The sequence below is a fragment of the Pinus tabuliformis genome, chromosome 9 (assembly GCF_031772625.1).
Source record: "Pinus tabuliformis cultivar Carrire ecotype Pingquan chromosome 9, CPIR1, whole genome shotgun sequence".
Lineage (NCBI taxonomy): Eukaryota > Viridiplantae > Streptophyta > Pinopsida > Pinales > Pinaceae > Pinus > Pinus tabuliformis.
This window is the reverse complement of record NC_142307.1, coordinates 1,724,887,181-1,724,913,030: the sequence shown is the minus strand read 5'-3', so window position 1 is coordinate 1,724,913,030 and position 25,850 is coordinate 1,724,887,181. Positions and strand designations below refer to the sequence as shown.

Below are 25,850 nucleotides of genomic sequence, written 5' to 3'. Positions count from 1 at the left end.
CTTATATTAATGTAACGAACAAAGTTTGTAACTTAGAAGTTAAATACTCCAGAAGACTTGGAATATAAAGATCTCCATTGAAGATACAATAATATATATTAAAATGTATGAATGAGAATGATGTTACAAATGAGAGTGAGGGCCTGCTTTGTTGACACCTAATCCTCAACGGATGGGTGAACTGGAACGTGAACAGTCATGAAGAAGATGAACTGTTCCGTCTCCTTTTTGTATATAAACAATAGTTCTCTAATGAAATAACATATCAGTTTTTCTTCTGCTTATTCTGGAGTTACCCTGGCCTGACATGGTATCAGAGCACAGGTCCCAGGTTCTAAAAATAGTTGTAACTCCTGCCTCTGTCCTGAGCGCTGCTCTCTCCTGAGCGCTGCTCTGCCCTGAGTGTCATTGATTCTCTGTGCATCATTGATTGTCTGCGCCTCGGTCCTGCGTCTCAATGATGATTTTCTGCGCTCTCTGACTAACATGAACGCCAGAGACTGCGCATTGTTTTTATGAACGTATCTTACCGTTTTAGCGTCCATAAGCACTGAGCTATCCAAACGTTACACATACAATCGCCTCAATTGTTTAGCTGAAACATTGGGCGGATATCTTTGTGAAAAACGTATTGCAGGACGATCCCTTGATCTCCTCCAAACGATTACACACCTTGTATTTCCATCTGATCATCTTTTCGCAAGACACCTTCTACCAATCCGCTCTGTGCCTCGGTACTGGTCTTCACACTCGTAGGTTTTGAATAGCACAGAGTCTCCGCGTCCATGAAGCACTCAAGAACCAGTTTCGATAAACTGTAACCCTGAGCTTGTGATCGACTGTATCCATGTCCGAACCACCCAAGAGCGTGTTGAAATTCGTATTGGAAAGCAGAGAGTTGGAGATGGTCACATCGGTGGAGCCCATAATTACGCTGTGGACCGAGGCGTGAATGGGAAGTTGAGTACAGCGATTGCAGACATTTTGGAGTCCAAACTATCAGTGGACAAGTCACGCTGGTATATCAGTGGACAAGTCACGCTTTTATATCAAGTTTTATGATGCACAATCTCAAGTTTTACTTTTGTTTCAGAGGCTCCACATTTTAGAAATTTGCGTGGCGGAAGGTTTCGGCTCTAGAGAATTTCATATAATCATAGATGGTTGATGCAAAATAGTTCACATGGACTGGACATGGAAAGCATTTATAAGTTTCATAACATTTTAGCATAGCTTATTTAGTCCACGTTGCATCTTGTTATAAACAATGTTTCATATACTCAGAAACTTTTGCACCAGATTCATATTGCAAGACTTGTGAAATGAATAGAAGTGGCATTCGTAGATGGTTTTCGAAAGGCTCAGTAGTAAATGTCTTATTAGATAGCCAATTTAAAAATATGGCGACATGAGAGCACTGTAATTTATTTGAGAACAGTTTTGTCATCATTTATTATTTGAGAGCAGTTCGGATTCTGTTTGTCATCACTCACGACCGCAAGGATATGAGTGTGAATGTCCGAATGGAGTCAAGTATTGCGTAGTTTATGTAAGCAGTCTTTCAAAGCAGTGAAAGTATTGTGCAGTTTTCAAAGGGTTTATTTATCATTTTGAGTATTGCGTTGTTCTTCAAAGTATTTATATATATCAATCAAAATGTTTGATATTACGCAATTTATTACACAGTTTTCTTTTGAATGATAATGCTGCATTGAAAAGTTATCATTTCAATGCTGATGCTTCTAGCAAACATTAGAGGGATTTGAAGGCTGTAACGTAAGGAAAGTTTTTTTTTATCAGCAGAGATATTTTTTTTACAAAATGCATTCAATCATCTCTATGGTCGGAATAGTTCTCACTGGCAAGGAGAACTATTCTGAATGGTCTCGGATGGTAAAACACACCCTCATCTACAATGAGTTGTGGAAAGGAGTGTGTGTCGGAGAAGAAGACAAAGACCCTGTGCAGCCTACATCAGATAAAGAACTTGTCATTTGGGAAAACAAGAACAGCAAAGCCTATGCATTGATCGCAGCATCTGTAAATGAAAAAGTAAGTCGTCATATTTCATCCTATTCCACTGCCTTTGAAGCTTTACAAAAGCTGAAAGAACTCTATGATTCACATTCTGCACTTGAAGTTGTTCAGCTCATGATTAAACTCTTCACTCTTGAACTGAAAAATAATGATCCCCTTGCTCTTGCATCTGAAATAAAGTCTATAATGCATGATATTAAATCCACTAAGGTTGAGCTGGATATCTCTCTTATTGCCTTTCTCAAAGCACTCTATCCTACCTACTCCAATTATCTTGAGTCTTTACAAGCAAATGGAAATCTTAAAGACATAACCTTTGAGTCTCTTGTGAAAAAGTTTGCTGAAAGAGAGAAAGCCTTTGGAAAGAAAACAGTCCCTGAATCTTCTGAAGAGACTGTTTGCCTTGCTCATAAAGAAAAGCATCCTGCTCAAGATTCTACAAGAGGAAGAGGTGGACGAAGAGGAAGAGGAAGATACTTCAGAGGCAGGGGGGCAGACATTCTCAAGCAGAAAAAGCAGATCTGCATTGCATTCGCTGCAAACGAAATGGATCACATGATGCTTCTACATGCAAGCTACCATGGGACAAAATTGAGCAGAGAAGAAACCAACAGAAAGGTAAAACTGATGACACAGACAAAGGTAAAGCACCTGAATCCGCTCACTATATTGAGGCACAATGTAACATTGGAGTAAATGAAGATTTGTTTAATGCTTCACTTGCTTCTTCGAAAAATGATTGGTTGCTTGATTCAGGAGCAACCTGTCATATGACTCATAGGAAAGATTTTTTTGAAGATTTCACTGACAATGTTGATGGAGCAGTATACTTTGCAGATCAGTCAAAAATCAAGCCATCAGGGCTTGGCACAATCAGGCTTAAACTGCCTGGTCTTCCAGACTTTCTTCTGGATCATGTTCTATATCTCCCACAGCTCAAGAGAAACTTGTTGTCCCTGGTCCACATCTGCCAGCAAGGTCACTCCATTCATATGTTTGATGGAAAGCTTGAGGTAAGAAAGGCATCTGACCACTCACTGGTCATGAGGGGAATAGAAGAAGAAAGACTTCTTAAACTGCAAGGAACCTCTGCTCATGCACAACATTTCTCATATATTTCTCATCATGAAGAAGGTACACTTCCGTCAAGTTTATTATGGCATGCTAGATTTGGACATTTAAACTATGATAGTCTCCGCTTGTTGAAGAAAAATGGTGTTGCTGGTTTGCCTACCATTCCTAGAAAACATAAGCAATGTGATGCTTGCATTCTAGGAAAGCATAGCAAACAGTCTTTTCATGATTCACATTCAAGAGCACATAGGAAGCTTGAACTCATTCATTCAGATTTATGTGGTCCAATGCCTGTTCCTTCTGCAAATGGAAATAAATATATCATATTTATTGATGATTACACCAGAATGTGTTGGGTTTATTTATTGAAGAACAAATCTGATGCTTTTCAAACATTCAAGAATTTTCATAAGTGGATTGAAAATGATGCACAATCTCATATTGGGTCTATTCGCACTGATAATGGAAAAGAATATACATCAAATGAATTTGAAAACTATCTTCGCCAACATGGGATCAAACATCAAACAACTGTACCTTATAATCCCCAACAGAATGGTGTAGCAGAAAGAATGAATAGAACAATCTTGAATATGGTACGATCCATGCTTTTCTTCAAAAATGTAAAGATAATGTTTTGGGCTGATGCTGTTCTATGTGCTGCATATATAAAGAATAGATGTCCATCTAGTGCTATAAGAAACAAGACTCCTTATGAATTGTGGTATGGACATGTTCCTTCGGTAAAACATCTCAGGATTTTTGGTTCCACCTGTTATGCTTTAATACCAAAGGTACATAGAAACAAACTTGGTGCTAGAAGTCGTAAGTGTATCTTCCTGGGGTATTCAAACACCTCTAAAGCATACCGTCTCTATGATGAAGTAAATAAAAAGTTTGTTGTATCTAGAGATGTCATTTTTCTTGAATCATCCAAATCTGATAGTGTTGTTGAGCGGCAACTTGATCGCTTGGATAGATTCACAAAAACGAAATCATTTCAAGAGTTTGATAATCAGATTCCACATCTTGAAGGGGGGATTCCTATACTAGATCAACATGTGGAATCTTCTTCTGAAGAACAATCTCCCTTGCACGAAACTCCAACATCGGATGATCCTTTAAGTGATGTAATTGATAGAATTGGGAGACTCAATCTTGATTCAGTCCCAACTCAATCAACAGAGCAGCCTGGACCATCTCAGAAAGGTCCCCCGAAGTGGCTGACAAAGACACTTGAAAGTGTTCATCCTGATGAAATTGGAAAAACAGGAACCAGAAATACAAACCGACAAGATGGAGGTGATGTAGATAACTCTAATTCACCTGTTGATATGGATGTTACTTATGATTGTGAATTGAACTTGTCTACAGATTTTGAACCAACTTCCTTCAAAGAAGCTTCTTCTCATGATGAATGGAAAGAAGCGATGCAGAAGGAGTATGATGCCCTCATAAAGAATGGCACTTGGAAGCTGGTTGATCCTCCATTTGGAACCAAACCAATTGGCTGCAAGTGGGTCTACAAGAACAAGTACAAAGCTGATGGCTCACTTGACAAGCACAAAGCTAGGCTTGTGGCAAAAGGTTTTGCACAGAAGGAAGGGGTCGATTATGAGGAAACTTTTGCCCCCACAGCAAAATGGGCCACCATCCGGACACTCTTTGCACTAGCTGCTCAGAACGGTTGGAAAGTCCATCAAATGGATGTAAAAACTGCATTCTTGAATGGAGATCTAAAAGAGAATGTTTTTATGTCCCAGCCTGAAGGATTTGCTGTGAAAGGACATGAACACAAAGTATGCAAACTTGTGAAGTCCTTGTATGGCCTCAAACAAGCACCACGAGCCTGGTATGAAAAACTAACTGAGCATCTTCTGAAACTCAACTTCAAACATTTTGATCTTGATGATGCAACTTTATTTGTCAAGAAAGTTGGCAAAACAGTTGTATATCTTGTGGTATATGTAGATGATCTTTTAATGACAGGGAACAATGAAAGCTATATTGCATCCATAAAGAAAGAATTAGGAAAAAGTTTTGAAATGACTGATTTGGGCTATGTTCATTACTATCTTGGCATTGAAGTAACCCAACATCCAAAATCCATATTTCTTTCTCAAAAGAAATACATTGGAGATTTGTTAAACAGATTTGGCATGACAGAGTGCAATCCTCTTTCTACTCCAATGGAACAAAACTTGAAGCTCACATCTATTGAAGGAAAGGAATTTGAGGATGCAACAAAGTATAGACAGCTTGTAGGAAGTCTCATCTACCTCACTACTACCAGACCAGACATTTCATTTGCTGTTGGAATCCTCTCCAGGTTTATGCAAAAGCCTTGTGAGGGACACTGGTCTGCTGCAAAAAGAGTTCTAAGGTACTTGAAGGGAACTCAAGACCTTGGAATCAAGTATACACAGGTGGACGATTTCAGCTTGATTGGATACTCTGATTCAGACTTCGATGGAGACAAAGAAACTGGGGTATCTACTTCAGGATATGCTATGAGTCTTGGATCAGGAGCTGTCTCCTGGAGATCACGCAAACAATCAGTACCAGCAGATTCCACAACAGAAGCAGAATATGTGGCAGCAGCTGAAGCAACGAAAGAAATTGTGTGGCTCAGGAAAATTCTTGAAGATTTGCAGGTAAAACAAATACAATCAACTCCACTCATGATTGATAACACCTCTGCAATAAAGTTGGCCAAGAACCCAAAGTTCCATGATCGTACTAAGCACATCAATACTAAATATCATCTGATTCGACATCATGTTGAGGCCAAAACAATCCATCTCCGTCATTGTTCCACAAACGAGCAAATTGCAGACATCTTCACCAAAGCGCTTGGAAGAGAAAAGCTTGAAAGATTCAGAACGATGCTTGGACTCACCAACATCCCTTCAGATTAAGGGGGGGAATGTTGACACCTAATCCTCAACGGATGGGTGAACTGGAACGTGAACAGTCATCAAGAAGATGAACTGTTCCGTCTCCTTTTTGTATATAAACAATAGTTCTCTAATGAAATAACATATCAGTTTTTCTTCTGCTTATTCTGGAGTTACCCTGGCCTGACATGCTTATGTACCCTACGCAAGTGTCTTTTTATGAACAGTCATGTCCTTTAGGGACATACCTCTTCATTAACTAACTATTAATTAATCATTTTTTTTCAAGAAAAAATCAGCATCTTTCTATTAATAAAAATAAAAAGTTGCATAGAGAAGATGCACAAGTGCATTCAAATATTGTCCCGGGGGACCAATGTATGTGCTTTAAGCACACATAGTAGCTAGGCTACAAAAACTAAAATTACAATTGACCAGATAAACTGGTTTTTTTCTTTTTTGCCTTTTTTCTTTCGGACTTTTTGCCAAACCCCAAGAGATGGAGTAGATGAAACAACTGGCAGCTCATTATTTCTTGAAGTGTTTGGGGCTGATTTTGTGTCTTTGGATGTTGTTGGGTCTCATCCATCTCTTCATCCTCATCATCTGAAGGAGGGTTAGGGAATTGCCATCCTTTTTTCTTTTGTGGTCTTTTCTTTGTCCTTTTCTTTGCTTGTTTGCATGTGTTCTACAAATGCCCTGTTTGATGGCAAATCCGGCATCTAAAGGCAGTGTTTTCAAAATCTAACCATTGTGTCCATTTGAAGTCTTGATGTGTTAGGTGAATATGATCAGGAAGTCCTTTGCTTAAATCCGTCTCAACACATATGCGTGCAAAGTGAAGATACTTTTGTCCATTCTTTCTCGATCCATCTTTAGGAACCTTCCGAAAGAGTTTACAATGCCTTCTATGACCTGGTGGTGCCAAAAGGGGAGCGGAAGATTATGTAGCCTTACCCAAATTGGCATTTTTGTAACCACCATTGAGTTGGCATCAAAACCAGGAAACCATGGGGTTACAAAGAGACCTGCCCTTCCCCAAAACCATGGTCCTTCATTTATGACATAATCAAAGTCTTTCTGGTTATCAAACTGAACCACAAAAAAACCTTTTGCACACAGATAAATTTCACAATATCTGGTCCAATTGAGGTAGATCCACTCATTTAGATCTTCATATTTGGGCCAGAAACCATTAAATCGACATATCATAGTTTTTTCTTGCAAATTAGTGAAAAGACCACTTACTTCTAGTAATTCTATGGATAGATCTGGGGCTTTCTCCATCTTCTCTACAATGTATGGACCTAGGATTGTCAAATTTGGGTTTTGTTTGTCTTGTGTGGCAGCATTCCCTCTCAATGCATCCTTGAACGAGGCCAAACCCTTGCCAGTCGAAGATGATCCAGGTGGAAATCTCGCTCTTGGGGCACCACCTTGCAGTCTTAAATTCAAGATGATGGTAGAATTCCTTTGAATACCATAGTCTTTCAAATGGACCACATCTTACAACACTTTCCCTGAAAAAATCAGACTTTGTAATGGAGCAAGAATACCTATGATATTTTGGGCTCTCTGCTTCAGATCTATCACTAGGTTTGTTCTCCTAACCCTTAACAGGATCAATTTCCCAATAATGGTTTTGACAAAAATCTCATACAACTCCTTCACATCTGGATTTGCGCCTTGAGATCTCCCTTCTACTTGTCTCTCATTTAGATCTGGATCTAAGTGATAGATCTGGGTTTTTTTATGAGAGGAGGGGGCTCTCCGCCATGCAAGATGAATTGGATCCTTGATGCATGTAGGTATCCAGCAAAAAGCCCGAGATGTAGATTTGGAGCGTATTTGATTCAGACCCCACTAATCCAATCCAACTTCTATCCAAATACAAGCGCGAAGCTTTACCTGGGTTAAGATCTGATAAAAGAGAACCCATCGCCATGCAATAAGACCTGGATCTTGATCACTTATGCATGCAATACATTGAGTGTGAATTCGCCATTTTCTGCGCATACGCAGAGAAAACCATTATTATCTGTGTAGAAGTACGCACTGTCTTCCACTATGACCTACACACATGACTTGAAGTATGTAAAAATAAAAAGTAAAGTCTAGAAGCATTGTTGGTAGCATCTATCCCAACCAACAAGCTTCAAATGAGTGCCTATTAGTGTTGATCCCTCCCATCATGGAGTAACCCCCCTTGTTGTTGAAATTTCTAAGTATTACCCGTTAGAAATTTTATCTGTATTCTCTGGTTTATTTCGCCTACTTGTTCAATTACTAACAAGTTATTTAACCATATAAACACTGAAATAAACACAATACAGTCTCAACCATCTACAGATCGGCAACTGAAAAAAATAAACAAACACACAAGTGACACCATTATTTTTGGACAATCATCCCCGGAAAAACCCAACTTGGGAAAATCAGTGCAGCAATTCTGAGGTTTTTTATCATTAAGCAACTTTTCTGAGTACATTGGGTGCCAAACTAGCTCACCTGACAGAGATAAAAAAAATCTGCCAGTAATACCTCTCTTCGGAAGCAGATATTCTAAAAGTTTGCCCCACAAAACCCTCTCCAGCACAATCTAAAGCATTGTGTCAACCCTCCTGGCCTTTGCGTCAACCTGAAACCCTCTACGTCAGCCCTCTAAGGCTCTGCGCAACCTCTCTGGCTCTCTGCATCACTCCTGCAACCTCTACATGGATGACGCAGGCCCTTCTAGCCTCTGCGCAGTCCCTGCTAGCCTCTGTGTGGTTCCCTCTGGCTCTGCATCTGCCTCTCTGCTTCTGCGTTGGCCTCCCGGCACTATCTCTGCCTCTCTGGCTTGTACTCACTACCCCTCGTTGCAACTCTAATCACTAATTCGATTTCTCTTAGCAAACCCTGCTCTACAAAATCGAATAACTAATCACTCTGGTGTGTCTCCAACTGACCCTCAAGTCTCCTCTTATAATTTTTCTGTTGAGCCTTCAACGGCCGAGATTACATCTCTAATCAACGTCTAAAGATTAGATTTGGCTTGATCCATGTCATTTAGAACCTTCTAACCCAGTTTTATATTAATACCCATTAATATTTTTATTTTCCTAAGTTTAGACTTAGGAACCCATTAAAAATATTAATTATTTTAATATCTCCTTCACTGGGCAGAATTTCCCCAAACCATATCTGGGCCTTGGAGATCTCATGTGCTTTAACCTCTCCACCAATTTTCATGGCTAGAGCACATCAGATGCTACCCCAAATCAACACTTCCTTTGTGGTACCTCTATCCCACTAATAGTGGATCTCATCCCTTGGAGAATGGACCCATAACTTCTCATCCTTGGCCTATAAAGCCATTATAGCCCTGGGGTTTGAGAGGGGATTGTTGGAAGTAGGTTTATGCTGTTGAGATTAGGTTGGAAGGCTTTTCTTGCAAGGGAAAGGGTTGGAGATTGCAGAAAGGGCTTGCTACATCAAGGCTACATGGTTGTAAGTCTTTTCTCTAGTTTTATGAATATAAACAATTGTTCTTTCTCAATTAAATCTTTATTGATTTCATTTGTAGCATTCCTTGATCACCTACATGAGTTTTGGTTGCATAATTGATCAGTTTGCATTGTATAATTGGTTAATTAGTTCATTATCTCCTTGATTATATCCAAGATGCTTTGATCCCTTGTTTTGTCCCTGTCTTTGCAGATCTATGTCAAAACATTGCGGAAAAGTTGTTGGGAGTAACGAGAGGACATCTGGAGCATCAAAGAGCGTGTGATCGAAAGCTTTGAGGGACTTCATCAATCAGTTCGCTAAACCAATAAGAGACCTCTTTCATTTTATTACTTTCGAACGATCAGAAGTTAGGGAAATGTAGCAGTCACTATGTGTTTGTTACTAGGGTTCCTAAAAGCCTAGGGAGATTGCTCTTGTCCGCAAGAGGGATTTGTCCTCATAACATCAAGCCCACAGCTTTGGGTCCAAAACCCACTAGCTTGGGTACTTTGCCCACAAAGTGGGTTTTCTCCTCAAAAGTCAAGTACCCTTGACTTGTGGGAGTACCTCCCAAGCTACACTTTTCAACAGGTTGAATGGTCATGCCCCTCAGTTAAGGGCACTTTTCACTTCATTAGTTATCGCATATTATTATTATTAAATATTTATGTCCATTACAATTGTCCACAACAAAGACAATACATAACTAGACAACCCTTACTTGATTAAGATGCAGCTATATGTAGATGAAGAAACCACAAAATACATGCGATGGGAAGTGGAATAATACCCCATAGAAAACAATTTATGTCTAAGTGTATTGAGAAATAGATATGGAATCTCGAGGGTAGAAAAGTAAAAAATGAAATACAATGCCTCACATCCACTTTTAGATAGACATGGTGTTTAGAATAGATCTATTCATTTGTGAAACATAAGTGGTGGTAGTTTACTAAGTCGTATGAAGGTTTTTTCAAAGATTATGTATTTTTTGATGTGTCAAATATCTAAGCCAATAATGACTATTGTCTCCTAAATCACTATTCCCTTAAATATCATTTGTTGTCTATTCTATAAAGTTGTAACTTGTTCCTACTATAGTGAACTAATTTCCAATTTATTTTAGTATTTGCATAGGCATAGAGTACATCATCAAAAAAGGAACAAAATATAGATACCTTCACTTGTTTTCCAATCGGTCCAAACATATATGAAGTGTACACGCCAGCTTGTTTACGTCTGCAAAATTTGAAGTGAATTTATCCAAGTGAGAATATATTCCAAATATAAACACCACCTCTTGCACAAGAAAAACTAAGAAACTAGCAACTGAATGCATAATATCCTATTATGAAACAATTAAACCATTTATGTAACAATTCTTTGGGAGAATGACTCGTACATAACCTCACGGGAACAAAGAGTTGCATCATGGAAGCAAATAGACTTATAGCAATCTAGCAATAGCATCACAAGGAAATTGCCATCCTAAAAAGGCCAGAAATGATACATAAGAGCTTATGCTCTAATGGAATGGATTCAACATTTTTTGGGGAAAAAATGAGTTTGGCTTTAACAATTGTTACCCCTCATATAGCAAGAGGATTATCACAGTCTATGAAGACCTTACCCCAGCTATGTTTGGAATTGACATTTAAGCCAATATGTTGCTTCTTAGATGGATATTGGTTCATGCATAGTCACCTTCTGGTTATTTTCATTCCATATGTTGGAAGTTTGCATCTTTTATTTTGGAGTGATAGCCCTGATGAGGGTCTTGCATACATGATTATATATTTGATTGATTTGTGGTACATTGTATTAAGAGGGAAACCCATCAGCTAATGGTTCTCCCAAAGTATTATGGTTCATTATGTGACTTGTTTGGTCATGGTGGTCGTGCATTGGTTTGTTTTAGCATGTTGGCATTCATATTGGTATTTGAGCACCTTCAAATTAATGATGGTTACCTAGATGGATGAGATGTTTTCTATTAAAATGCTTCACGCTGTCGGCATGCATATCTAGAATGCATGCCTTGTGATCCTTGATTGGGGTGTGTCACTCGTGCACATATACCTAGAACACCTCCCTCTTTTAGCCACGGTTTTGGAGATGAATTAATGGTTTGAGTACTTGGTTTCACATTGTGATACATGCTCTAGCTATTTTTGCTTATCTTTGGAGGTGGCACCACACTTGGATGCACATTCACCTAAGTAGCTCCCCTCTTTTGGTATTTTCAATTAGGAAGGATTGGTTGTTTTCACATCGATCTACTTGAGGAGTTTGATTTGGCCACAATGCGGGGATTGAGGTTTCATGCACATTCTTTGAGGGCATCCGTGTTTTAAGTAGTTCTTTTAATAAGCACTGCCCACTTTACATATATATATCCATGTAGATCCACTTATTATGGGATTGGTTAGCATGATTTGAGTGACATACATCTTATTGGCACACATGTTGAAGAGATCCTATGTTTGCGGAATTATTATAACAACTAATGGATCATTGCTTGCCCCATTCATCTATGCAATCCACTTTTGGAGAAATTTGTTAGCTTTATTGGACAGGTGTCGTAGTTCATGAGTAGATATCTTTTTATAGAATTCCCAAATTGTTTCCAAATCAATGCCAGTTGATGTAGAATGGCTATGGGGTTTCCAATTTGTGGTCATAAAAGAAATTCCGACAAATATTGAGTGAGTTACGTTGATTGCAAATCTACCATTGTAAAACCCTTGCTGCATTTTGACCAAACTTTTTAGGAATGCCCCACCTTTGTTGCTTGATATTTTTGGTTATTTGGAAAGGGTGAGATTAATATTGGGGAACAACTTGCACACAGGAATAAGCTTTGCATGTCATGAACTATATACAAAGGGAGTTCCAAAAGGGAAGAGAACAAGTGGCATGAAATGTTTACTTTCTTGGTGAAAGATGCTTTATTCAAGGAGCAATTTTGTTTGAGAGAGAAACATGTGGAAACCCCTTCATTATTGTTGCTCTATGCTAGGTGTTGTTGTCTTGAAGAACCCTATGATGTATTATTCTAGTGATTTTCATGGAGAAAAGCATGCATCTAGAAAAAATTTACGGTTGAGTTATGGAGAGATTTGAGGATATAGATTCCACTAAATGATATTTTATTGTAAAAGAAATGGAGCTCAAATCTATATAAGGATTTTCTCTCTCCATTATTATTTTGGGTTGGATTTGGGATTCCCCCCCCCCTCTGGAGCTTAGTTGAATACCTTTAAAGTAATGAAAGTTAAGGGTTTATCTTCTTCTAGTGTATATGCTTTGTTTTAAATTGTCAATGCTAGAATTTATTTGCATTAAATGTGTCATGGACAATTCAATATGGGCAGCCTTGTTCCTTTCCATGGAAGAATCAATTGTTGTTCATTCCCCCTTTGAAACTCTCAAAGGTAGCTCCTCAAATGATTAATGTTCCATTAGATCTCAATCAAATTTATAAAATCAAATTCATCTTCATCTTCTTGAATATTTACAATTTTATTATTTGCATGGACACAAATCTCAAAAAACCATGTCCAACATTCCCCCTTTTAGGTTGAAGAGGTGTTTATGAGCCCAAGTGATGCAGGAGCATCGACCCATCCTCTGAAAAAAACAACAAAAATGAGTTCCAGAAGTTGCAGTTGTCAAAAAGCGGGGTAATAACTATTTTGTAAAGGATTAAAAGCGTGAAGAATCAGATCCATGAGGGATCTTAGGAATTCATTGAGGGCTTTGTAGAGAAGATCATGTTAAGCGCTTTGTAGAGAGGATTATGTTGAGAGCTTTATGGAGAAGATTGTGGATCTTGAAGTAATCCATGACATTGAAATAATCCACAATATTGTAATTTTATAATATAAATTGTAAACTTGTGTGTGTATTAAGGGCAGCTATTAGAACAAATATTTGGCCAGCCAAGGCACCAATAGATGCTATGTAATAGTATAGTGGGTTTAATTAGTGAAAGTTGATTTCTGCTTTATGTAATTCTATGTGTGTGGATCATGGGTTGATGTTTTGATGGCTTGATGTCTTGATGCTATGAAATTGCTTGATGAATTAATGTTGCGTGTGTACATGCATAAATAGAGTGCATAATGGAAGACTATAGTGAGGCCATAACCCACAGGTCCTAGGATAGATACCAGTAAAAATATTGAAAACGACTCAACCCCATAAATCATTTTCATCAAGTGGTATCAGAGTGCAGAAGATTGTTGGATGTAGTCTCAAGGAGAAGCAACGGAAGAAGGTACAAGATGATTGAATATCTGATAAGAGATTTGTTTTCTCTGTGAAGGTGACAACAAAGGAAGGTGATAAGATTTGCAACAGCCTAGAGCAAGGAGTGGTCATAGGGTTCCAGAGAAGAGAACTAGGAAGATGCCAAAAGCCCAAACTTAGGAGAAAGTTTGGTGAGGTATCATGTAGCAAGGTAGAGACTTGTTATTGCAGAGGTATGTTGCAGCTCACAAGTTGAAGTCGTTGCGAGAAGACTAGAAAGAATATGACAAGGAGGTCGTGATTTTTTGTACCTTGGGAGTCTAATGCAGGAGCATCAACCCATCCTCCGAAAAGAACAACAAAAATGAGTTCCAGAAGGTGCAGTTGTCAAAAAGCAGGGTAATAACTATTTTGTAAAGGATTAAAAGCGTGAAAAGTCAGATCCGTGAGGGATCTTAAGAATTCATTGAGGGCTTTGTGGAGAAGATCATGTTAAGTGCTTTGTGGAGAGGATCATCTTGAGATCTTTATGGAGAAGATTGTGGATCTTGAGATAATCCACGATATTGTAATTTTCTAATATAAATTGTAAACTTGTGTATGTATCAAGGACGACCATTAGAACGAGTATTTGGCCAACCAAGGCGCCAATAGATGCTACGTAATAGTTTAGTGGGTTTCACATACACTGCACATATAACCGCATCATCCCAAAGCATCAACTTTACATTTTTGAAAAAAATCATGGAGCAAACCATATTCAAAATATTCCTATTCATTCTTTCAACTACACCATTTTGATTAGGATTTTATGGAACTGTGATTTGATGTTGAATCCAATGTTGGAAAAGGTAGTTTTCAAACTCATTAGAGGTACATTCTCTTCAGCATTACAAAGAGTGTCAAAAGGAATAGAAGGAGCATCTCGTGGTCATAGAAAAATTAAAGAAAGAAAATCAAAATGCAAAAGATGGCCAGTGACATATAGATTAGCACATGGGCAAAAGCCTAGCATGAGCTCTACCTCACTCATTATGGCCATCACCCAGTTTCTTAGCACATGTTTCTCCATTACATCAAAAGAAGGAACCCTTGCAAGTCCCAACCCCAATGAGTAATGAACTAACTCATCATTAAGGGGTAATACAATTGCCGGATCATTCAAAGCAAGCTCTAACCCTTCAATTATGAGAAGTAATACAAAGAAAAATCCAGAAGTAAAATGCCCACAAGAACGATAGAAAAAAAGGCCAAGTCGATATCTCATGCATTCACAAATGCTCCCTCCTCACATCTATACACTAAGAATGTGGACACCGCCATCAGTCGATCCCTTCAACCATGGCACTTGGCCATGAAGTCTTATCCCCTTCGTTGTCATCATTATTACTCACTAACACCTACCGATTGAAGGGTGGCCCAAGGAAATGTTACTTCCCCTTAGGGGTTGGAAACACCTAATAGGGTTGAACTTTAGCCACTCCTACCTACAGAGAAAACACCATTGCGAGCTCAATGTCCTGATTTTGGAAGGGGACCCTTATTTGAAGTCTTAAATAGCCCATTGCATTCAAGTTTGGTTCACTTAGATGCAATAATGATCTTTGTCCCTAATGACTAGTTTCTTTCACTAGAATATTTGTTGTGATTGTTAGGTGGTTCAGTAGCCCACGTCTTGGGTAACTCCTCCCTAGGTACCCAAGCGCATAGAGAAGTATATTAGCACAAACAGGTGAAGCATTGGGACTCTTGGGCCTCCTAATAGCAGCAACATATGATATGTTATTTTTTGGATATGGCAATTGCCAATAACAGACAAGAGTTCTAGTCTCAAATTATGTCTAAGAGGCTAGGGAACATGAGATCTCCAAAACCTAGAAAACGTTTTGTGACAAAAGACTTGCAGACACCTTAATTAACTTAATTAGCCACAATTTAAATATTTCCTAAGTCTAACTTAGGAAAAGTGATTAATTAAATAGAATTAATTAAGGAAGATTGATTTTTCTCTAGAGGCTTCTATTAATGAAGTCAAACTGAATTTTTCCATTGGTTGAGATGTAATCGTGGAAGTTGATACTCCAACTAGAGATTATAAGAGCAAGTTGAAGGGACAGGAGAAGACAGTTTCTAAGTTGAGCAGTTTAACTACCCAATTGCAGGTATTCAACAAGGGCACAATTGAAGCTAGGGAAGCATTAGCGAGTGGAAGATCAACAAAGATTTGGGAGCAGGAGACCGAACGAATTTTCCTCAGTATTTTCCAATGTTTAAGAGACACGACAAGAGGAGGTTGAATTCATCTACAGAGGAGGTCGAATACAGTAGTGCAAGTTAGCCAGTTTACCTAGTGTGAGTTGTCGGAGAAGCCATGTTTCAGTTGTCAATTGTCGAATCAGTGTCCCAAAGGCAAAGCAAGTGAGTTTCAGAGGTAGAGGGAGCCTAGACGTCTCACCTGGAAGCATTTCTGGGGCTGTATGATTTTATCTGGGTAGACAATGTGCATTTCTAGACTGCAAAGTGAGCAACAGGAGAAGTATGAGTTTGCCAAAGAGGGCCAGATCAGTTGCAGAGGGAGAGAAGGGTGTCTTCCAGATTATTTTGCTAGTAGATTTCTAGAGGTTTTTCAGATTGGAAACTAATTGTAATATTTCTCTCAAATTGTTGAATAATAATAAAACCCTTATATGTTGCATTGGTTTTCCCTTCGGGTTTTTCTAGGGACATTTGTCCAAAAACAACAGTGTCATTTTTTTGTGTGTGTGCATATTTCTCAGTTCCAGTTTTATATTTCCATGGCGTTTTTATTGTGAAGAATGTAAGAGTGAATTTATAATTATTTTCTGAATAATAATTCAAACGACAAATAAACTGCTAACAGTTAGAAGATAAATATCCAATTGTTGCATTCAAGGAATTTTCACATGACACATCTTCTTGGGAACCTCTTGTACCTAGGATGTTGGATCACATTGGATCACAGAGACATAGCGGATCCATAGTTTGGTTCTCAGTTGCAGTAGTAACAGTGATCATTTGTAGCGCAGAGCAGTGTTCACAGCAGTGCAGGGTGGCATAGTGCAATGTCAGCAGTAGCACAGATGTAGGATGATTTAGTTTTCGGGTTGGCAAATGAACCAGAGTATGCACAGTAGCTTGGTAGGCAGTGACAGGTTGTCATAGATTTCAAACATTAGTAGCATGAGGCAAGATGTTACAGGTGAAGACTCATTTAAGGCAATGTGGCACATGCGAAGAGCAAGGTATGGGTCAAGACAAGCAGAGAACACTTAAAGGAGAAAAAAAAACTCATTTTCAAGCAAATCCAAGTCAAAGATCACATGAAAAGCAAGCAATGGAACAAAAGAAATAGTGTCGTCCGTTGCACTCAAATTGTCAAAGTTCGAGGGAAGCGGAAGTAACAACTTTTTCAAAAAGGATTGGATCACATATCAGCATTCCATGTGTCATGGTCATCCCATTCTGCAAGTTATATATTGTAAATGATCGTAGTAAACCTTGAGTGTATGTAACAACCTAGGTAAGCTTATACTTCGATGACAAATTCCATCCTAGGAGGTTTTTTAACCTCACTGATTGCCTGTGTTTTTTGACACAGCTAATCAGAAGTGTTTTTTCCCTCCAGCTTAAACCCCCAAAGCTAAGGTGAAATTTATTGTCGAATTATTAGGTGAGTCTTAGTGTTTTAGTTGAGTTTGATGTAAAAGTGGTTTGGGAATAATTTAAGCTAATTTGCTTAATTATTTTATTACAAATCACTTGGTTTACTAGATCATATTGAGTCGCAAATGGGTTGTTAAGTTTTGGTATGTTCTATGCTTAGAGCAATTTACTTTAATTTTTCATATTAGCCCAATGACAAGATTCAAATTAGAAATCACATCAGCATGATAGTAAAATGCAGATAGAACATAAACATAAACAGCAGAAGACAAGCCAAGACAAGAGGACACAAAATGTGGCACCAACCAAGGAAAAACCCCAATGTGGGGAAACCCTCGATCAACTCTTCTTATATTCTTCAATAGTTCAGCAAAGAGAGAGATAGAGTACAATGATTTAGAGTCAATACTTGACTTGCCAAATAGGAGATCTAACATAAAGGATCTTCACAATGAAGATGATACAATGAAGTTGCAAATATGATACCAAGGACTGCAGTTCTGAACTCAGCTGAGGGCATACTTATCAGTGCTCATTCTTCAACTGATTCTCCAAGGTGATTCCATCACCATGCTGCTCCTCAACTCAATAATACTAACCCTTGACAATGGCTCTGTCCATCTCATATTACAACAGCAACATACAACCCTCCAATAGTCATCAAGATAGCCTTAGATCTCAGCAGTATTATCTCACAAGACAGCTCCTAGATTATGTTGATGATCTGGGCATATATAAGCCCTGAAAGAATGATACGAAATACTTCACTGTGGTGTTATGGCCTACGGCCTAACACACAGTTTTCCTGTAGCTTCCAGGCAGCACCAACATTATTCTTAGTTACCCCAATAGATCTGATCCATTGCTCCTTTAACTTGGCCTTCTTACAAGAATAAACCAGCCTCACATAGTCACGAAAGGGATGTCCAAATAGTCCCTTAACCAATTCTTGTTTTACACTGCATTAGGGTTCCTTTTACTGCGGCTAAGGCACAACAGAATTGTAGCTAGGACACCTTGCTTGGACTGTGGTTAGTACTCTCTATTTGGACTACGGCTAGCTATGAATAGGAGGCCCTTTGAACCGCAGATCAAGTCTCCTTTCACCAACGAATTAGGTCCTCCTCATTACAGCGTATAGAGCTTATGTTTCATTGTTGATCATCCCTCGTTTCGCTACAAATAAGGCTTCTTCATAACTGCGGATTAGGGCATCACTAAATAGCAGATTAGAGTTCCCTTTTAGAATGCGGATTTATGCCTCCTTTGACTGCGGCCAGACCTCTTCCTTGACTATGCTAGGGCTCTCCTTAACTACAGCTAAGTCTCCTCTTTTACTTGCGGCTAGGGATTTCTTCATGACTGCATCTATGCCTTCTTGGTGACTGATGAGGGCATCACTTGACCCTCCTTTCTCTGCAGATAGATGACTCCCTTCTTGGATAGCATATAGGTCTCTCCTTAGGCCTACAATTAGGGCTCCTTCCTTCGTTGCGTCTAGATCTCATTAGGGCAGCATATAGGTCTCTCCATGGCTGAAGCTTGATCTTCATTAGGGCAGCATAGAGGTCTCTTTCATGGTAGCGTATAGGGCACTCCCTCTAGATCTCTCTTTCACCAAAACCCAAACGAATGAAGAGAGAGATCACAAGAGGTGTGTGTGCAAAATGACTTGAGAACCTCTTCTATTCTAATAAAATGTTGAGGACAAGTGGGGGTAATTTGGTTGCTGGCAGACCTTGACGAATTGTCACATAACACAAATAAATTCATATCTCCATGAATACATGTCGGAATCGGATGATCTTTAGATCAATCCTACACCTCTCGATGAGAGGAATCCAAGAAAAATATCAGCTGCCATAAATAAGTAGACCCACATGGAGTTTGACCCTAGTTGCCAATTTTAACACTCCCTCTCAACTAGGGAGAACTCCATCTGCTAATCCATCTGCTAGTCCGTACTATCTCTGCCATCAATGCAGTGTCCTGCACTATTTTCCTCTGCTCTGCTAAACTATGAAGAAGAAGAAGTGATTGAAAATGTATCATACCATTCTCTATTGACCCGAAGTCAGTCCCATATAAAGAGAGTGTATCATACCACTCTTACTGATCCGAAATCAGTTCCAAATAAAGAGAGCATCTTATACCACCCTTACTAACCTAAAGTCAGTTCCAATTGATCCCAGATCAATATCATCCTAGCATAAGGTGTACGGTACTACACGATGCGTCCATCAGTAGTACTATGGTCCCTATCCTCATTTCCCTGCTCATTGGCCAGATGAGAGGTACTTCCCATGAGTCCTAGACTGCATGGGTAGGATGTCTCAGCAGGAGAAGGATGAACCACTCATCCTGCCTACATGTCACCATGGGGTATCCCAGGGGAAGGCTGAACCACTCACCCTGTACACAAAAAATCACTAGGGGAAGGCTAAACTACTCACCCTATGACTATGTCTCAACAGGAGAAGGATGAACCACTCATCCTGCCTACATAGCAAAACACTAGAGGAAGGTTGAACCACTCACCCTATGGTTGCTCATTGCTCCAAGAAGTACCCCCAAGCCCCCCGGAGCTCCTAGAGCTCAATGTCCATATCATACAGGACCCTCAGGAGAGAGTCTCTCCACGACTCCTAGTTGTTCTCGAAAAGTCAAGAATTTGACCTTTCCCAGGGGCTTCATCTGAATATTGGTGATCTGCACATTAGTCCCAATGTGATGGAGCCCTATTGCTCCTCGTTGTACCATATCCCAGATAAAGTGGTACCTGATGTCTATATGATTGGAGCGATCATAGAACACGAGATTCCTCAACAATCAAATCCCATCTGGTTGTCACAGAAGATCACGGTGGTATCCAACACGTGTCCAAACCAGTGTTTTTAAAACCGGAACCGGTGACCGAACCGGTCCACCTAATGAACCGGTTTACCGACCGGAACCGGTCTAACCGGGACTGGTTTGGTCTAAACGAACCGGTTTTTAAAAAATACATTAAAAATTAATTTTTAATGAAACAAAACTATTTTTAAGATGTAAAACCATGATTCCAAGCCAATAGAGACAAAATATGCAAAGTTTGCTCATTTATATACCATGCAAAGGTGAATATATCAAAATGGCACCGAGTGCAATACATATCATCGACAAAATAGCAAAATACATAAGAAATGAGGCTCTAAATGGCCTATAAAGTCCAAAAACAATGCTGCAAGCTATGAGGCCATTGGCCTACTACAAGTCTTCAGTTAAGTTATAAACCGGCCGGATGTAATGTCCTTCAGTCTGCATATTTATTCTCTCTACAAATCTATAGAAGTTAGGAGTAGGACATCTCTTGTTAAGGGAAAAATTTCAACTCTTATTGGTGAATAAATATTATTAGGATCCTTGAGTTGACTGTTGAACAGATCAAAGCTATCCTTTTGCAGTCATTGGTGAATCTTGATAAGCCCTGGATTTATGAGTTTTCGGACTTTGCAATAAGCAAAAGATTAGCAAGTGTTGAAGTGACATATGTGATATATGAATAAAAGACACCTTTGTTAGGTATCCCATTGTGAATATATGACATTGACCCCCTCCGCAATCTCATTGTCTTGTTGAACAACTTAAAGTATCAAAATGCACTAAGCCAATGATTGAATTTAGTGTTGTGTTTTAGCTCAGAGCATTATAATTGAAGGCATATCTTTAGTTATACTAAGAACAATTGGAGTCATCTTTGCAAGTCAAAAGGCAACAACATTAAGCAAAAGCATCTTGATAATATAACCAAAAAAGGGACTATTATTTCATATTTAATCACAGTGAGAATTTTAAAAACTACACAGTTCATGACTAAGGGTTTTCATCATTTACAGTAACACTAACAGTGACAAGTAGCAGTGTATCTTGAGAAAGTCTTTTGTAGAAGGTGACTTTGTATTTATTAGGAAAGTTCAAATGATGTAGGACAACAAGATATTGACTGTCCTATTTTGGTTTTAGCAACAATATTATTGATCATAAGAAGTGACAGTGGTACAATGATAATAACTTAACAGTGAACAGTGTCCATAAACCGGCCGGTTTATAGCAAACGGCCGGTTCCGCCCTAAACCGGCCGGTTTTTACCGGTTAGGGCCTATTTTTGGGCACGTTGGGGTGTAAACCGGGTTAGAAGGGCCGGTTCGGACCGGCCAGCCCTCCAACCGGCCGATTAGACCGGTAACCGGTTTTCTGGGCCGGTTTTAAAAACTATGGTCCAAATAGCTCACTAAAGAGATTCCACAACCAGATAGCTTCATAGGAGGCCATACTCTCAGCTATGTATTCGGCCTCAGCGGTGCTCAAAGCAACCGACTTATGCTTCCTACTCATCCAGGATATTGAAGTAGAACCCAAAGAGAACCAACACCTAGAAGTGCTCTTGCGATCCTCCACACTGCTTGCCCAATCAACACTAGAATAACAATGCAACCTCACATCTCCAGCACTGTATCTCAGTACATGAGTGATTGTGCCCTGAAGATATCTCAGAAGATTCTTGGCACCAATCCAATGCGAGTGATGAGGCTCAGCCATTTGTTGGCTCAACATGCTAACTGCAAAGCATATATCCGGACAGGAATTCACCAAGAACATCAATGTTATTATGAGTTTATGAAACTCAGAGGCATTTTCCAAATTAGATCCGGTAGCACTACCGCATAACTTCTTAAAGTTAAGATCCATCGAGGTAGTCACAACCTTGCAATCCACCATTCCAAATTCAGAATCCAACTCCCTCTTACTTTTGCAAATGAAAGGGTTTGTACATGTCAGAAAGAGGCCATCCTCATAAGGTACCAGTATGAGAGGTCTATCATCAACAACCTTAAAGCAATGGTTTGGATCAGCTTCACTCCTAGTGAATCTTAGCTTCATCAGATAGTTTTCAATCCTCTCATACCAAACCCGGGGTGCTTGCTTTAAATCATATAGAGCTTTCTTCAACCTGCATACATGAGATTCCCGATCATGAATCTCAAACCCCTCGGGTTATTCCACATCTGTTGTCTTGCTATTACATGAGGGGAATAGTCCCCTTGTAAGTTTTCCTTTGGTACATCTCGGACATGTACCTTCATGCTTTTCTTTGAATTCAGGATCCCTATCACCATCTGTCTCACATCGAGTAGGGCCTTACAATGAAGTTGGGTAGACCTCCGGTGCCATTGAAGAGATGAGTCACACGACATGGTCCCCAATGGACTTCCTTCAACTTTATACAAAGTGCCAACCCTGAACCCAAGAATAAAAGCATCTTTAAAATTCCTTTTCCAAACACGTACCTTTCCATCGATGAATACCACCTTGTAACGTTTGTCTTCCATTGCCGAAATGGACACGAGGTTCTTCTTAAAATCAAGTAGATAAAGTACTTAGTGAATCAAGTTACCCTGATCCAATTGAAGAGTAATATTCCCTACGCCCTTTACGGGATAGGTGGCATCGTCTCCAAGAATAATCTCCAAGTTTGTTTCCTTCTCTATCAAATTAGAGAGAGCTTCCTTGTATCCGGTGAAGTGCCTTGAAGCACCACTATCAATAAGCCAATTTCCCAAGGTGTCCGGAGGAGAGGTAGTGGAGAGGGCTGATATAAGATAATACTCCTTTTGCTTATCAGAAACAACATTTGATTCTTCATACCTAGAGTTCCTTGCTTTCTTGGAGAGTCGGCCATTTCCTTGATGTCCTGCATTCCTTTTCCTTTGCCATTGTACCTGTCATTCCTTCGATCATTGAAGATGCCCCTGGAATGATTGTGATCATCATCATGTGATGTGTCCCTTCTATTTGGACACTCCCTCGCATAATGGCCAAACTTATTGCAAGCAAGGCATCTGCCCTTCCTTCCACCCTTAGATCCGAACTTTCCATTGAAGTGACCTTTAGGTAGGCCACCAGACGCTTGTCAATGGAATCTCTGATAATATTCTTCGCTTCGAATTCACCCTTGGTGTACTTGATCTTTGGAGCAACCAGTGCATTTGATGGAGGCTCAGGGATTTTACCCTTTACGTAATCCAGCACTTCTTGCTCTTCCAATGTATCCAGAGACATCTTCCATCCGTGATAGTCAGACTTTTCATGGAGCTTGTCTTCAGCCTAGAAGTGGGATGAGGAACCCATTGAGCCTTTGACCCTGTCCAACTATCTTCGGTGATTGCTCTTTCACTCTTGCTTGGGCTTTGTCTTCACCTCACCTCTGATACCATGTTAATTTTTGATATGTTCTATGCTTAGATAAATTTACTTTAATTTTTCATATTAGCCCAATGACAATATTCAGATTAGCAATCACATCAGCATGATAGTAAAGTGCAGATAGAACATAAACATAAACAACAGAAGACAAGCCAAAACAAGAGGACACAATATGTGGCACCAGCCAAGGACAAACCCTGATGTGGGGAAACTCTTGATCAATTCTTCTTATATTCTTCAATAGTTCAGCAAAGAAAGAGATAGAGTACAATGATTTGGAGTCAATACTTGACTTGCCAAATAGGAGATCTAACATAAAGGATCTTCACAATGAAGTTGCAAATCTGATACCAAGGATTGTAGTTCTGAACTCAAGTGGGCGCATACTTATCAGTCCTCATTCTTCAAATTATTCTCCAAGGTGATTCCATCACCATGCTGCTCCTCAACTCAATAATACTAACCCTTGACAATGCCTCTGTCCATCTCATATTACAACAACAACATACAACCCTCCAATAGTCATCAAGATAGCCTTAGATCTCAGTAGTATTATCTCACAAGATAACTCCTAGATTATGCTAATGATCTGGGCATATATAAGCCCTCAAACAATGATACGAAATACTTGACTGTGGTGTTATGGCCTGCAGCCTAACACACAGCTTTCCTGTAGCTTCTAGGCAACACAAGCATTATTGTTAGTTACCCCAATAGATCTGATCCACTTCTCCTTTAACTTGGCCTTCTTACAAGAATAAACCAGCCTCACATAGTCACAAAAGGGATGCCAAAATAGTCCCTTAACTAATTCTTGTTTCAAGTTGCATTAGGGTTCCTTTTACTGCAGCTAGGGCACAACAGAATTGCAACTAGGACACCTTGCTTGGACTGTGGTTAGTACTCTCTATTTGGACTACGTCTATCTGTGCATAGGAGGCTCTTTGAACAGTGGATCAGGTCTCCTTTTACCAACAGATTAGGACCTCCTCATTACAGCGTATAGGGCTTATGTTTCATTGTTGATCAACCCTCCTTTTGTTGCGGATAAGGCTTCTTCATAACTGCGGATTAGGGCATCACTAAACAACAGATTAGAGTTCCCTTTTAGGCTGCAGATTTATGCCTCCTTTGACTGCGGCCAGACCTCTTCCTTGACTACTGTTAGGGCTCTCCTTAACTATGGCTAAGTCTCCTCTTTTACCTGCGGCTAGGGCTTTCTTCATGACTGCGTCTATGACTTCTTGGTGACTGATTAGGGCATCACTTGACCCTCCTTTCTCTGCGGCTAGATGACTCCCTTCTTGGACAACATATAGGTCTCTCCTTAGGCCTGCAATTAGGGCTCCTTCCTTCACTGCGTCTAGATCTCATTAGGGCAGCGTATAGGTCTCTCCATGGCTGAAGCTTGATCTTCATTAGGGCAGCGTAAAGGTCTCTTTCATGGCAACATATAGGGCACTCCCTCAAGATCTCTCTTTCACCAAAACTCAAACAAATGAAAAGAGAGATCACAAGAGGTGTGTGTGCAAAATGACTTGAGAACCTCTTCTATTTATAATAAAACGTTGAGGACAAGTGGGGGTAATTTGGTTGTTGGCCGACCTTCACGAATCGTCACATAACACAAATAAATTCATATCTCCATGAATACATGTCGGAATTAGATGATCTTTAGATCAATCCTACACCTCTCGATGAGAGGAATATAAAAAAAAATATCAGCTGCCATAAATAAGTAGACCCACATGGAGTTTGGCCCTAGTTGCCAATTTTAACATGGGTTATGTGTCTTGAGGGTCTAAGACAAATGTGTATTCCCTCTTTGAGTCTTGTAAATGAAAAATAATATGTATTAGAGGGTTGGAAAAATAATTAACTCCTCTCATGTGTAAATTAATTGATTTTTTTGGCAAAAAAATATTTAATCCTAAGCCAGAAAATTAATAAATTAGGGTAAAGTTTAGTTGTCTTAGGAAAATAAATTCTTCAAATTGAAAAATTTGTGGGCCTTAAAAGATTCAATTTTAAAGGTCCTCCACCAAAGGAATATTGTATTTTTCAAGAGAATTTGGACCCTTGGACCTGTGAAAATTTCTAATATGAAATTCTACTACAGTAACTGATTTATTTCACCTACTTATCTCTCACAATAAGTTATTTACGAAAACCCTT

General features: G+C 39.3%; 1 protein-coding gene across 3 annotated transcripts in view; it reads right to left on the bottom strand.

The window, feature by feature from the left end:
- The window catches only part of LOC149155597 (Calcineurin-like metallo-phosphoesterase superfamily protein), a 521,819-nt gene that overhangs the window by 332,437 nt on the left and 163,532 nt on the right, over window positions 1-25,850 (bottom strand). For all 3 annotated transcript variants that reach the window (XM_089445784.1, XM_089445785.1, XM_089445783.1), the window contains one exon: window positions 10,676-10,736. In XM_089445784.1, coding sequence (XP_089301910.1) covers window positions 10,676-10,736 — 61 coding nt within the window. The remainder of the gene's footprint in view (window positions 1-10,675; window positions 10,737-25,850) is intronic.